Here is a 15,513-nt window from a genome sequence, read left to right as displayed (position 1 = left end):
TTTGGTGGTTAATTGGCGATTCTTATGGACTTTCCTGCCCAAGCTGGCTTTGAATCGTGTTTCTCAGATCCCAGCCCCCTCAATAGTTAAGTGGCATAAGCCCCAGCTCCTGGCTTGAAAAGTCAACAGTTGTTAAAGGCAATAGAAGAAATAAATTGTCCTTGGTTGATTATAGTGGAAAACATCGATCGTCCTATTTGAACCAATTCTGTAAGCTATTTCTGTTTAGAGTCCTATTTTAGTGAGTGTTCTCTTTCCAAAGTTATTTGGGGATTCAACGTATGAATGGTTTTCATTGTCAAAACAGTGATGTTCAGCATTACAGAGATGAGAATAACTCTTCCATTTTAATATTGTCTTCCAATAGTATTTTAGTTGTATAATTGGAATTCCAAAAGTAGGCTCTTTTTATGAGAACTTTCTGTTTGGGCTAGTTTCAGTTAGTGAACATTAATTGCAGAATTCTTCCCCTTCTCACCATCCTTCCATCATTATATATTCAAAGCACATTGATCAATTTCTAGCAATGTATGCATTAATTATTGAGGGTCCATTCATATGTGAGGTTCTTAACACATTGAGATGTGAATTTACTTGGTGGCAGTGTATTGCTGGGGATGCTTTTTTAGGGAACCTTCCATTTCAAGCCTCTCAGCACTCCTCATCATGCCTAGCAAGATAATCCAGAGTAGTATGTAAGAATCCTGGATTTCTTATCTTTCACAGGTCCTAACACAGATATTTTCACTGTGGGTTTTGAAAATCTTGACACTGCTCTACTTTGTTATGGAGTTCAGAAAGATACTTGTATTCTGTTACTTAGAAGCAGGTCTGCCATTAATTAAATCTGGTTGATTGGAGCTGTAATACTGCCTTTGTAGAGTCTGAGAAACTTAGAGCACCGTGAATGACAACACTTGTATATATTAAATAACTACTGCATACCAAGATGCTTTCTATGTTTGCCAATCCAGTCTACCTTTCACCTACCCTTCTTTTCTCTCTTGTTATGGTGTCTCTGTTTTTCTTTTGCTCCTGGATTTAAATTGAGAGACGTTTTAAGCAGTGGTGACCTTCCTAACTGCTGGAGGGAAGGAAGGGAGGGACCAAGCCCACTCTGGAGATTTGTGGCAAATAGGAAAGACTGGTGATTGCTTTAGAAACATCTGTCCTGCCTTGTTGATCTGCTTGTTGCACCTGAGCTCTGGGGCCAGCATGCAAAACAACAGGGAAAAACAAGACCCCAGGCTGCAGAACAAGTGTGAGTGTAGACTGTGTGACTCCTAGTGGCTGTGTGAGTGGAAAGTCTGATGATGGGAATGAGAACAGCGTGTCTGTAAATTGATTGTAAATACTAGGCAAGAGACATTGTGCAAACAGTTATTATTTTTAAGGAAGGGATTTGCTTTGATTCCTGTTTATATCAGCAGTGGAAACTCTACCAGGTACTTGTTCCTCGGTTCCTTCCTGACTCCTGTTTTGTACATGTTCATCCCCCTCAAAGGAGAAAAGAATTTTTGTTTTAATGGTTACAATTCTGATTTTTTTCTCTGTCTTGATCACTGCTTAAAACTCAGAATGAACTCATGGAACTCAGAAATCTTGAGTAATCCTGTGATGTGCAATGATATGATGCAGTGCTTTTTATAAGCATCTATTTTTGTGCAATAGCTATTTTAGTAGTTAAAAAAAAGGACCTGGAGAAAGTATAATAAATTTTTCACAGAATTCTGTCCCTTCTTGGGATTCCTCTGTCATCTATGTAATCTGTTGCTACATTGCAGAGTCAACCACAGTATATAAACTGGTTTAATATTAGAACAGTCACTCTTGCTGGGACTCGGGGTCAATAGCACACCTCCCTCCTTTGCTTCCTTCATTTCCTCCTCAGTAATAACCATCATTTCCTTCTAGTCCCACTGTCCGCTTCTCTGCCAGACTCTCATCACCTCTTCCCAGAGCCCTGTAGCTTGCTCTTGACTCACTGTCTCCTCACCACCTCAACAATTTCAGATTCCCTGAATATGGCTGATTCATGCTCAAAATCCTTCAAAGATTTTTCCATTATCTCCTTTTCCTCTCCCCCCCACAAAAAAAAAAAAACAAAAAAAACAAAAAACAGATTTCCTTATTTGGATCTTGGGAAGATAAGAATGTAGTCCAGGGCTGGGAAGGTGGCTCAGTGGTACAGCACTTGCCTTGCATGCATGAGGCCCTGGGTTCGATTCCTCAGCACCACATAAGCAAAAAAAAAAGAAAGAAAGAAAGAAAAAAGCCGGAAATGGCGCTGTGGCTCAAGTGGTAGAGCGCTAGCCTTGAGCTGAAGAGCTGAGGGACAGCGCCCAGGCCCAGAGCTTAGGCCCTACAACCGGACCCCCCCCCAAAAAAAAAATAATGTCCAGCCTCATAGCCCATTGTCCAACCTGTACATTCTTGTCTACCAGTAATTCTTAACTTCACCCCCCTCTCCATCTATGCCTTGTCTTTCTTGCATGGAATTCACACCCACCTCCCCTCAATCTTGCTGCCTGTCTGGGTGTCAAGGAGCAGCTTCTGTGACACTCATAGTCACTTAATCTGCATGGCCCTCTCTCTTTTCTCTGAACTTTCATAGGCCTTTTATATAGTATTTGACATATTGTCTTCTTTATATATCAATCTCTACAATGTATTCTGAGATGTATTTTTTATTGTTGCCATTGATATTGGATTTGAACTCAGAGCTGTATATTTGCTAAGTGGGTACTCTACTACTTGAGCTATGCCCACCTCATTTTGCTTTCATGATATTTCAGATAGGCTCTTGCTTTCTATCAAGGCTAACATAGATCGTATTCCTAGGTATGTTTCCCACATAGCCTGGATGACAAACGTGAACCACCCCACTCCCCTTTTTAATTGGTTGAGATGGGGAGTCCCATGAACCACCCCACTGCGCTTTTTAATTGGTTGAGATGGGAGTCCCATGAACCACCCACTCTGCTTTTTAATTGGTTGAGAGGGGAGTCCCATGAACTTTTTGCTCTGGCTGTCCTGAAACTGCTGTTCTCCCTATCTCCCCCTCCCTAGCTGAGATTATAGTCATCAGCCACTGCACCCGGCTTATTTGTGAGCTCTTTTAGACAGAGCTATTTTTTTAAGCCAATAATATTTTTGTCATTTTATTACAAACTTTCATTCCAATTTATTTTTCCTCTCTTATTTCTTCCTTGTGGATAAATAAAACAGAACATCTGTGCATAACAGCAATTAGCTATCCTTCCTGTCATTAGGTTAGATAGTACAATAATAGATGAAAGAGGGAAAGGGATTGGGACATGAAGTGATTCAGTGTCCCATGATTTTATTCTTTGTTCACCAGTGGAGGGCTAAGATGTCACATGTTAATGCATTAGATGACTTTAGTAATCGTTCCACTTATATTCTACTCAGGTCTAATACTCAATGTTAGAACACTACCAAAATTGCCTCTGTGTGTATAAGATCAACTATGACTCATAAACTGCACCATAAAACTTTCAAAAAGGTAACAGTGAGTTAGACTTCTAGGACTTATTCATAAACCAAAAGTCGGTATTAAGGCTTGTCTCTTGAGGTGTATGAAATTATATTTTTCCCTGTCAAGCAACCTAAGAAAAAAGCCAAATGAAATTTCTTTAATGATACATTAATATATTAAGAACAATGAAAAGTACTGAAGTGCTTTAACCCTTAATTTAGTAGATGGTAGAAAAGTGGTGGTTTAAAAATCCTAATCCTTCTTGATACTAAAACTGGAAACAGAGGGACACTGAGCCAATATCCTTAAAAACAATTGTCTGGTCTCAATAGTGGCTTCCAGTTTAAATGAGACATTTGCCTTCTAATAGGCCACAGTCTTCCTCTGCCTTGCTGATTTCAGTGTTTATTATATTGACTACATGACTCCTTAAAGCAGTAGAATTTGTGAACTTTGATCCCGGATGTTGGTAGATTATTCACAGTAGTATTTACCTTACCCAGAGAGATTGCTACTTGAATGTTAGGATGGCATCTGAAACTTCCTGTGTCTAAAATCGAACTGCTAGTTCCTCTCACAAATTAGTTCCACTAACTTGGATCTTAGGAAATGATCACTGTATCCTTTCAATTGGTGTGTTTCAAAATCCCAGAAATAATCCTTAATTCCTCTCTTTCTCTTACACCCTGTTTCTAAATGATCAAGGATCTTTGTTGGTCTTACTTTCCAGGATGCTCCTGGAATCTGACCACTGCTAATGGCCTTCCTCTCCTCCATCCTGGTCAGAGCCACTGCTGCTCTTCACCTGAACTGTTTCTATCGATTTCTGTCTTGTCTCACTGCTTCTGCCCTCACCCAGCATATAGGTTATTCTTTACAAGCCTATCAGCATTCCCTTCAAAGCCAAAGTCAGATCGAGTGCCTTCTTTGCAACTCAAATTGATTTGCTGGCCATTTTCTGTGAGGCCATTCGTACTCTAGTTCTTCCTAACTCTCAGGTCACCTCTCCTACTATATTCTCCTTCATTTGGTTCTCTCTAGCATATTCTTCAGATATGTCAAGTATGTTCCTACCTCAGGACCTTTACCTTTTTGTTGCCCTCAGCCTACCTATGTTTTCTTCGCGCCATCTCAGGCTTGCTCACATATTTGACTCTATTTCCAAGTGTGCCCTCATGGTACCGGTCTGCCCTTCTTGAATGCCACCATTATTCACTATCTTCTTGGCTCATTTCATTTTTCTCAGAAATTTACGTCTATATTCTTTTCCTTTTCCCTGCCACTGGAATGTAAGTTCCTTTAAAGCAAGAGCTTTATTTGTCCAAAGATGTGTCTTTTAACACCTTGTATAGTAATATGCATAGGGTATACTCTGGGTGTATTTGAATGAATAAGTGAATGAGGAATTGGGATAGAGAGAAGATTGGTCTAGAGATTTTGTAGAGAAGTAATCATGAGGTAGAGATGACAGTAAAGAGAGAAAGTGACATAGCTAAATTCTGAGTCTCACAGGAATAGAATCTGGGAGTAAAGAGAGATGGTCTCGATAGTCTCGAAGATGGAGATAGGAGGAGAGAGCACAGGAATTCCCATCTGAGAGTAGATGGTTAAGACGTATGAAGGAAATACTACCACACCAATGCCAAGTGTCAGGAGAATTCTGATAGTAAGAAATTTAAAATATTAGTGAGAGTGGGGGAACTCTCTTTATTTTAAAAACAGTTACTGTTTCCAAGGCAATCATAGTATGTATTTTATGGTAGCTTCATATAGTAGACTAAGTTTGTGGTATACTGGTTGCATTTTGATTTTTTTATAACTGTCTTACTTTATGTTACCTTAATTTTGAGAATTTTAAAATATGCAGGTCAGGTTGCCATGTAAACATAGTTCAGGCATTTCTGGGATCAGGCCCAGGAATGTACTGTTCTTGAGGGAGGCGATTTGGGAGGTTTGAATGCAAGGCCTCATCCCTACTAGGCAGACCTTCTGTCCCACCCCCAGCCTAAGAGTCTGCACAGCTTAAAGCAAAGTCCCTTTTTGTAGTGATACTTATTATTATTTGTATTGTTGCTAAGACATATCAGAATATAAGACATGGTGATTCCAAAAACACAAGAATCAAAATAAATAATATCCAAGTAGTGACATCTACTAGTACTGAGTCTGTTTACCCTACCAGATTCTAGATTATATAGTGTTGGTCTTTAAGTGAGTCATTCTTTTGTATTTGATTTTTAAAAATTCAAGAAGAGGGGCTGGGAGAGTGGCTCAGTGGTAGAGTGCTTGCCTTGCATGCACGAGACCCTGGGTTCAATTCCTCAGCACCACATAAGCAGAAAAAAAAGCTGGAAGTGGCGCTGTGGCTCAAGTGGTAGAGCGCTAGCCTTGAGCTGAGGAGCTGAGGGACAGCGCCCAGGCCCAGAGTTCAGTCCTTATGACCGACACAAAAAAAAAAAAAAAAGAAGAAGAAGAAAATATTAGCAATTTCTTACGAATCAAAGTTTGTTGAAGCCTAGAGATTATAAATAAGGAAAAGTTTTAAATAAGGCATGAGGAACTGATAGTCCATCTTGCCATTTTTTATAAAATCTATTTTCAGTATCAGGATCAGTCCTTAACAACTGTAGAATTCAATTACATGAGTACCCCAATTTTTTTCTTGTGTATTATCAAAAGTAGTGCATTTCAGTATGCATTATCCTGCCCATGTAATTGTAGCCCCTCTGTACAGTATGTTCTCAAATAAAATAAAATAATATTAAAAAAAAAGTAGTGCATTTCAATACCAACAGTGGCCCATTAAGTTAATATCCTAAGTTAACACCCCTGATGACATGTGTAGTTCAGTTTCAGCAGTGATTCAGTAGATTGTGAGGTACTGTCACCAGGCTGGGTATATGACCCCTCATCTGATAACAGTATTATCTGCCATAGTCACAACTTTTATTATATGGGAAAGGCACCTAGAAAAACAGAAGTAAAAATGTTCCTCATCAGTGTCTATATATATTATATGAAGTTTTTTTATAACAAGTTCCTGCTTCAACAAACAAGCTGATAAAAATATTTCCTAGCATATAGGTGAACTTAATTAGAATATGTCTCTTCGGACTCAGCACCTTCTCCAAATAGCTTTGTTCACAATGAAATAAGCAAATTGCTACTTTGAAACACAGTCCTTTCATCTTGTAAATATGAAATCTATCTTTGAATTGTGTTAAATATAACATTATATCAAATAAAATGATTAATTTTTAAAGCAATATTGAGGTATAAACTTAGGATTTTGTAGTTGTACCCTGCAGCTTGAATTGTGTTCTAATTTTTGGAAAAAATCAAGCATCTATGATTTAATATTTAACCTCCAACTTAAGTCACTTTTAAGTCACCTTCAGGCTTATCAACTTGAATTGTTAGCTGTCTGGAGAATTCCAATTTGCAGGTTGACCGTGGGACCCAGGACCAAGTCAGAGAAAACCTCTGAAAAATCTACAGTGTCTTCATTAGAGCTGGAGAATATATCTGTAGTATTAAGAGCTTGCTTCCAATGTAATTCAGCCTTTTGGGGATTCTACCTGCCCCATGGAATTCACCTACATTGTGTAGGACCAGTGTCAGTGGGAAAAATACTATACTATGCTTTCTGAAAATTTATGCCTTTTTTGTAATTCAGATGCATTTTCAAATTTGGTTTTCTGAAAAGTTTCAAGTATTAGGTGCAGTTCATGGACATATTACTAGTATGCTACCAGCAGCAGCTCATATATCATGAGCTCTTACTACAGGAAAGAACTCAACTATGTTTGGTTTTTGTATGTATGGGCCAGTCTAGGGGTTTAATTCAGGGCCTGGGCACTGTCCCTGAGCTTTTTTGCTTAAAGCTAGCACTCTTCCATTTGAGCAAAAACTCTTCACTTCTGGGTCTTTTTTTTTTTTTTTTTTTTTTGGTGGTTAATTGGAAGTAAGTCTCAGAGACTTTCCTGACACAGGGGACAAGTCTTTGAACCATGATACTCAGATCTCAGCTGCTTGAATAGCTAGAATTAAGGTGTTAACCATGAAATAGCTTTCCCACAGCTAAGGAACAGTGAAGGAAGACAGGTTTTGCTCCCTAGAGCACTGTTCCTGGAATCTCTATTCTAGCCACTTTACTATTTGGTCTGCTGGAAAGTTGGTCAAACTGACTGTATATTAATAAGTAAACTTCGTAAGGCAGAACCTGACAATCACTTTTTTTTTTTTTTTTTGGTCATGGAGCTTGAACTCAGGACCTAAGTGCTGTCCGAGAGCTTTTTCGCAGTGGCACTTTGGTTTTCTGGTGGTTAACGAGGGATAAAAGGCCCATGGACTTTCCTGCCCAGGCTGGCTTTGAACCACAATCCTCAGATCTCAGCCTCCTGAGTAGCTAGGATTACAGGTGTGAACCACCAGTACCTGACTTCAATTGTCTACTGCCTCATTTCTTTCCTCAGGAATAAAAACGATGTTCATATCTTTATTGGCTTGGGAAACTATAAAGAAAATGCTACCTAGGCCAGAATATTCATAGTTATCATGTAATACCAGTATCATGAGTGTGAATTTCATGTTATCAATACTTTTTTCTGAATTGTCTGCTTTTATTATATGCATTGCTTTTGGAATGAGAAAATTTGATCATTTGTTTATTAGAAACTGATATTAGCCTTTTTCATTAAAAGCAGCCCCACTGCTTTCTTGCTGTTTCCATTCGGAGATCCCTGTCACTGTTGTTCAGTGTTTATGTTGTAGATTCGGTGCTAGTGAGATGAACTGAAATTGAGACACTGGAAGGAAATCTGCCACCTGCACTCAGACGCTCATTACCCACAAATGGTTCAGCACTCAGCATAAGCGTCTGTTGCTGCTGTCCCTAGGGTGCTTGCTGGAGCCCTTTGCCTCTTCAGGTGTGCCTTTATCCATTTTCACACTGCAGGTTTCTCTATCCTGAGGTGATAGGTTTTTAGGAATCATTTTTACAGCAGCAAGTTTATTTGAGGGATTAAAGATTAACACTGCCTGTTAGATTTTGGGGGCATAACACTAAACAGATAGAACCACAATGTAATAGCCAGAGGGTCTCGAACTGTATAGATTATTGAGAAGGATGGGACTGTCATTAAGGAATAATCCCCAGGAATCCCTTATTTATGGGAATTTAGGAATCATTGCCCTTACAGAATACACTTTTAGGTGTTTCATTAGGACTATAAAAACATCATCCCAAAGGACTGTAAGTCTATAAAACTGCTTTATTTGTTTTTTTTTAAACTGGGAAAAATAGAAAATCTGCCCAGTATCCACTGTAATTCTCCTAGACTGTAGGTTAACTATCCTCAGAACAGTAAAGGAAAAACATATGCATATGTGTATATATTTTATATTTCAGGTGTCAGATTTCTTTGCCTAGAATCCATAGTAAGAAATGATTTTGTGAAATGTTGAATAGCCAGCATTAGTGAAGTCTCAAGGAGATAGAAGCTTTACGCCTGTCAACTAGGTTGAGGGATTGCTCTTTTTTAGAAAGAGGTAGCAGTATGTATCTAAAGTCTTTGATAAGATCAGACTATAGATAATCTAGCTTTTGAAAAATGGATTCAAGAATAACCAAAGATAGGTTTAAATACTTCTGTGTAAAATATTTATCAAAGTATTTTATAGTAGTAAAAAATTCAAAATGGTATTCAATGAGAGTAAACTATTTAAATAAACTCTGTCATAGCCATGCAGTGAAATATTATAAGCTGCTTGAAATGTTTTGAAGAGTGTTTAATGTGATGGGAAAAATAAGTGTTGTAACTTAAAAGCAGATTGTTTAAATTGAAAAATAGTATAATTCCAATTTTAATCTTAATAATTGAGTGTGAAAGTGGTCATAGTAACTCATGCCTGTCATCCTAGCGCTTGAAAGGTGGAGGTAGGAGGATTGTGAGGTCAGGGCCAACTTGAACTATATTAGTGAGACCCTATCTCAAAACTAAATAAAATTAATAAACCACAAAAATTTAAAGTAAGTATGTATATGCAGTGAAAAAAGCTAAAAGAAAGTATACAAAGATATTGGAAGAATGTATTCTTGCTCTGGGTGGTATTGAGCTATTTTTCAGTTTATGTATTTACCCTCAAATGTTTGCATGTTTGCAATGAAGGGTGTGTGTGTGTGTATGTGTGTGTGTGTGTGTGTGTGTGTGTGTGTGTGTGTGTGTGTGTGTGTGTGTGTGTGTGTGTGTGTAGTTTTAAAATAGTAATTAGAATATAATAAAAATGATAACATTGTCAACTGCTTTATTAAAATTGCAAGCCCTCACTCTATGAGTATAAGAGTGTAAGTTAAATGAAGGTGAACCTGCTACATGGGAAACTTGAAGGAATTTCCTAAATTTTCCTTAAGGTTCTGAGGTATGGGCTGGGCCACTTTATATCTTTTTCATTATCTACATTTAATCTCATACCTTAGTAGGCACTGTATATTACAACAAATATTTATTCATTCTTTCACTCAGCAAGTATATATGAGTACAAATAGACATAATCATGGATAAACCTGCTGAGTTTACAAGGGTAATCACATTGCCTGACTTTGCATACTTAAATTCTAAAAGGAACATATGGGATTATTATATTTTGTTGTTGGTAGTGCTTTATCACCTTTCTATTGTTGCTTACATTATTAGTAAACTATGTGAAAGATTATATACCAAAACTCTGTTTTTGTTTCTGGTAGTTGTGGAAGCCTTGTAGGAGACTGAAGATAGATTAGTATTCTTTTCTGTTCTCCTTTCTTTTAGGTGAACCTATGTGTTCTAGACCTTGGCTTGTGAAATGGCCTAGTGCTTCTTTGCATTATCTTTTCATTTGTACCTGTTATAGAAAGCATGATAGTATCCACTCTGAAAATATTTTTATATATTATCTTTAAGTGGTTTTACAAAGATGTTTCAATTCAACATGTCATTTTGAGTACAATGCATCTTGAGTAATGTCATCCCTTCCATCATTCTCCCCCATCTTTCCCAACCCCACTCTCACTACAGTGGCTTTGGCCACCAATAATTGTGCTACATTGCGGAATGTTCCAGAACAGTAGGGTAAGGAGTGACTTCACTATTGAATAAGGTCTAGGTTTTTCATTTCTACTTAAAGGCAGCCATGGAAATTACAAATCTATTTATTCCTATGCCTTTTGTCACTTAAGTCAAGATCATTAAACTATTTCTCATCTATCAATGGAGCACTCAGTGGGTCCATTAATAGCTAAGAAATAGTGCTTTTTATGAGAAGTGTTTCCACAAGCAGAATAGATACGTGTGATCACTAGCTGGTCATTCAGAATGACTCCATTTCAGTACAGGAAGAACTGGCTGTGGTGGTGGTTTCTCCCTCCGGGGTCTCCCATGTATGCTGCAGAGCCTATTTTCAGCTACTGTTTCTAAAATTTTCTGCTTTGACTTTAGCTGAGCTTTCATGGCGGCTTACTATTAAATTCATGCTGCTGTCTTTCAGTGAAGGACAGATAATTGTGACATGAAGTAAGTAGGATTACTGCGTCTTCAGCCGTGGCCTTTTGCCTTTCATGATTTAAATATCTCATGTTATCAAAAGAAAAAAAACTCCTTAAAGGAAATTATTAAGATGGCAGAAGGCAAGCCCACACTTGTTCGGCAGGCGTTTGGTGGGCAGAGTCCAAGTTGCCAGAGTTCCTGTTAGCTTCCCATTGTATCTAGGGCATTGCCTCCATTCACATCCATAGCCTCCAAACTATATTACAAGGTGGTGCTGATAGCAGTTGAAGGAGTAGGATGGTGGCCATATAAGGAAGAATTTATTATTCTCAAATGGCTCCCTGAAGAGTTTTGTAGACATTTTTGTGGCCAAAGGAATTTTGCAAGCTTCCTAGGCATTTGTTTGTGTTGCTTATAGTATTTACAGCTGGATGGTAAGTGCATACTGTTGCAAGTCTCTGAGCTGCACAATTCATATACTGGGTAAACTCTGTGACCTGCAGTGACTTGTGAATTATGTATTATTGTCCCCATTTTACAGATAGAGTAGAGGTTAGTCACTTGTCTGAGTCACATGGTAACCAGAACAGTGTTTGGTATGCTAGTCTGTGTGACTGCCAAGCTTAGGTTCTGTTAGTTACATCATGCACTGTATCCCAAGTAAAACTTACTGATTTTTCTTGGTTCTTGTACATTACAAACTATAAATTAACCTTGAGGTAGCTCAAAGGGTGACAAAGAAATTAACCTTAAGGTTGCATGATATTTAAGAGTTCTGTAATCATTTTGTTGTTGTTGAGAGACAGTGCTGTTTGAAATTGCTGTAATTCTTTTCCTTTAACATTAGCCTTAACTTCAATTGAAGTTATTGTTTAAAAGGTTGGACTCTAAAATAAAATTTTGATTGACATCCCAACTCTAGTACTTACCAACTCTGTGTCTCACTGTGTAATCAGCCATAAAGTAAATTTAATAGCTTCTTGTGGAGATGTGGTGAAATAATTCATGGAAAACATAGAGATCAGAGACTGAAAGCAGTCAATACATGCTCATTGCCAGCAGCAATGCCACTACCACCAACGCATGAAAGTTATTATTAGCCCTAAAATTGTGTTCCTAGATTAAAATTGTCTACAATGAAGAGACAGGGCTAATAACTCAAAGGCTTAAAAAATACTTTAGAAATTTCTGAATTATTTTGCATGCTTTTCTTGGAAAATATTTGTGTAATTTGTGAATATGAAAACAGGTTAGATAATAAGATAGATGAACCACTTCAAGGAAGTTGACACTACTGCCTAAACTTGCATGAAAACTGAGTCAGTTACAGAAATCTGTAGATGTAGCCTGAAACTTTCCCAACAATTGTTTTCTACCTTTGAAATGAATTTAAAGTAGTAAATAACATGTAGCCCACTCGGCCAATCATCTGGAGTCCGGCTTCCCTGCGCAAGTGACACTGAACCATTCAGCTATTATTAAGGGTCTCATTGTCTATCTTTCTATTGAAGAAACTAGATCACAGGGGTGTTGTCAGATTTCCTCTTGCTACCCAGGAGGTACTGAGAAAGTGATCACTAACCCAGAGAGCATACTTTTGCCAAGCTGGAGAGCCACATGGAATTGTACTCTAGACTGCTAAATTGCATTCAGTATGCATCAATGCCCTCACTCTAGGGAGACCCTTGGTTGGGTAAGTACATCTGCCATCTCTGTGGGCTCACGATGCCTTACAAAGTTGACCTGGAAATTAGGTAGTAACTTTAGGATTTGAGAGGAAATTTGATTTTAAAAATCATGAGCTTTTCTGTTCATCTGATAAAATTATCCTAGACATATACTAATTATTGCAAATGAGGGAAACCATGGGACCTATATTTCTTTGGGTCTGGCTTACTTCACTTAATATGATTTTTTCCAAGTCTTTCCATTTCCTAACAAATGGGGCAATGCCATTCATTGTGATGGAAGCATAAAATTCCATTATATATATACATATATATATGTATATATACACACACTACATTTTCTTGATCCATTCATCTACTGAAGGGCATCTGGGTTGGTTCCATATCTTAACTATGGTTAATAATGCTGTGATAAACATAGTTGTGCTGGTAGCTTTAGTATGGCTTTGTTTGTGATCATTTGGGTAACTGCCCATAAGATGATAGTAATTGAAATGAACCTCAAGATATGGACACAAGAGATCTTTTTTGTTGTTGTTGTTTTTAATTTACTATGTGATATTTTTTGTTTCCTTTGTATGTTCTTTCCCCTGTTGTCACTGTATTTGATTTTGGTACCCTGCATCATGTATATAAATTTGTGTAATTTGGGGAGGAGAAGAGGAACAACAAAATGCTGAAACAAGGACACAGGATGACCCATTGCAACAATGATACGCACAAGACAGTATATTGGAAATGAACTTTACAACTTTGACGGGGAGGGGGAGGAGTGAGTAAGTAGGGGTAGGAAGGGATAGTGGGAGAAAAATAAGGGAAGGGGCAATGTTTGACAAGAAATGTACTCATTACCTTACTCATGCAATGGTAACCCTTCTGTACAGCATCTTTACAATAAAATAAAATTTAAAAAAAATCATGAATAAGATATATGTTATATAATTTATATAATAAATATAAATATATAAATATAATAAACAACACATAATATATTAGATTTATATATTATATATTAACATAACATATATTAATATATAATATAATAGTATTAATTATATAACATATTAGATTATATTAGATATTATATAAATATATGTTATATAATCATATATAATATAATTGCTTATATAAGAAAATAAATAAATTTATAAAAATAATCATGAATACAATATATGTTATATAACTTATATAACAGGTATAACAACTTCAGTGAAGTGACATAAGTTTCCATGTCACTGAAAGAACATGAAATTAACTGTCATATTAAGACCAAGGAAATTATCACATAAGTTATATTAAAAGAAACTTTTTCTTGCATTCATTGAGCTATTTTCTTTTGCATTTACAAGAAATTCTAGGGATTTCAATAATGATACCCACAAGACAGTATATTGGAAATTAACTTTACAACTTTGGGGGTGAGAGGTTAGAGAGGGTGAGAGGTGGGGGCGGGAAGGGATAGTGGGAAAACAAGGGAAGGGGTAACAATGCTTGACAAGTATTGTACTCAGTGCCTTACTCATGTAACTGCAACCCCTCCGTACAGCCTCTTTACAATAAAATAAAATTTTTAAAAATGAAATTAAAAAAAAGAAATGAAAGAATGTTAAGACTCTTTATAACACGGATCTTTCTCTGCATTGCCATTTTCTGTTGGAGAGATGTATAGATATTTGTATGGAAAGCTGGTAAGTGTGAGAAGTAGATGAGCCATTTCTGTAAAGGTATAGAAATGTCAAACATGCTTAATGAGTTTGTGTGTCCTAAGGTTTAGCAGGAATTTGGTAATGAACCTGAAAGAGAAGCATTGAGTTCCTGTGCTGATGAACTCTCCTGCTGCTGTTGTCTTTGCCTCTGGAGCACTTGCCATTTTTAACTCTGTCTGTGCCCGTCATTGCCCACTGATATGAGAAGTTGGTGTTCTAATCCTGGCTATGATTTGTTCATTTGCAGAGTATCCACATACTGGAGAGGACTGCTTCCTCCAGCACAGAGCCTTCTGTAAGTCGGCAATTGCTAGAACCAGAGCCGGTCCCCCTCTCCAAGGTCAGTGATAGAATGTGATTGCTTTGGCATGATGTCTTTACTGTGGGGTCAAATGAACTGTGAAACTGTGAATAACTTTTATCCTGGCTTTCTTAAGGGATGCTAACTCTAGGGCATCTCTTCTATTTCTTTTTGCTTCCCATAAGTACAGAGTTTTGGGGGAGGGTTTTCTACTTCATGTAAGAAGAGAGTAGCTGAAACTACATTTTTCTTAGATTTGTAAGGTTTCATAGAAAGGTGTCACAACCGGCCACGTGCTTCTTAATCTGCCGCAATCAGGAGCAATGCAATAAGGGAGACTGGACCATGCAACTGAGGTTTGGGTCCCAGGGGACCTGTAACCTTCTGCAGGCAACAGATCCCAAGGTTCCATGAAACCAAGATTTTTATTGGTCTTGTGCAAGGAAGTAAGCTACAGACTTCAACATGTGACAATATTTTGTATACAAGTGGTAGGTAACCTTCTTATATTGGGAAGGAGAGCTAAACAGTAAACAGCTTACAATTTGCATAAACCTAAGTCTACCCTTAGGCTCCCACACAGTTTAGGGTAAAATCTGAGTTCTCGTTAAGCCAGGACTGATTTACCTTTCCAGGAAAACTCTCAGTGTTCTGAGAGTGTATTGGAAGAAGGCATTTCAGACTCCCAATCCTTTCAGGGTCTCACAGCTTGAATTTTCGGGTTCTCACAAACAGGTATAAAATTGTCCTTACTTTAAGTGAAGAAAGAAAGGGTAACTATTGCTTTTCCCTGTTG

At 37.5% G+C, this 15,513-nt stretch overlaps 1 protein-coding gene across 10 annotated transcripts in view; it reads left to right on the top strand.

Annotated features, from left to right (window-relative positions):
* Positions 1-15,513, top strand: part of Osbpl6 (oxysterol binding protein like 6) — a 190,143-nt gene that overhangs the window by 107,708 nt on the left and 66,922 nt on the right. For all 10 annotated transcript variants that reach the window (XM_070020161.1, XM_070020210.1, XM_070020202.1 and 7 more), the window contains one exon: positions 14,664-14,756. In XM_070020161.1, the coding sequence (XP_069876262.1) occupies positions 14,664-14,756 (93 nt within the window). The remainder of the gene's footprint in view (positions 1-14,663; positions 14,757-15,513) is intronic.

This window comes from Dipodomys merriami, unplaced genomic scaffold, assembly GCF_024711535.1.
Source record: "Dipodomys merriami isolate MVZ:Mamm:240054 unplaced genomic scaffold, mDipMer1.0.p SCAF_1, whole genome shotgun sequence".
NCBI lineage: Eukaryota > Metazoa > Chordata > Mammalia > Rodentia > Heteromyidae > Dipodomys > Dipodomys merriami.
Note: the sequence above shows the minus strand (reverse complement) of the source record. Positions and strands in the feature narration are given on the sequence as shown.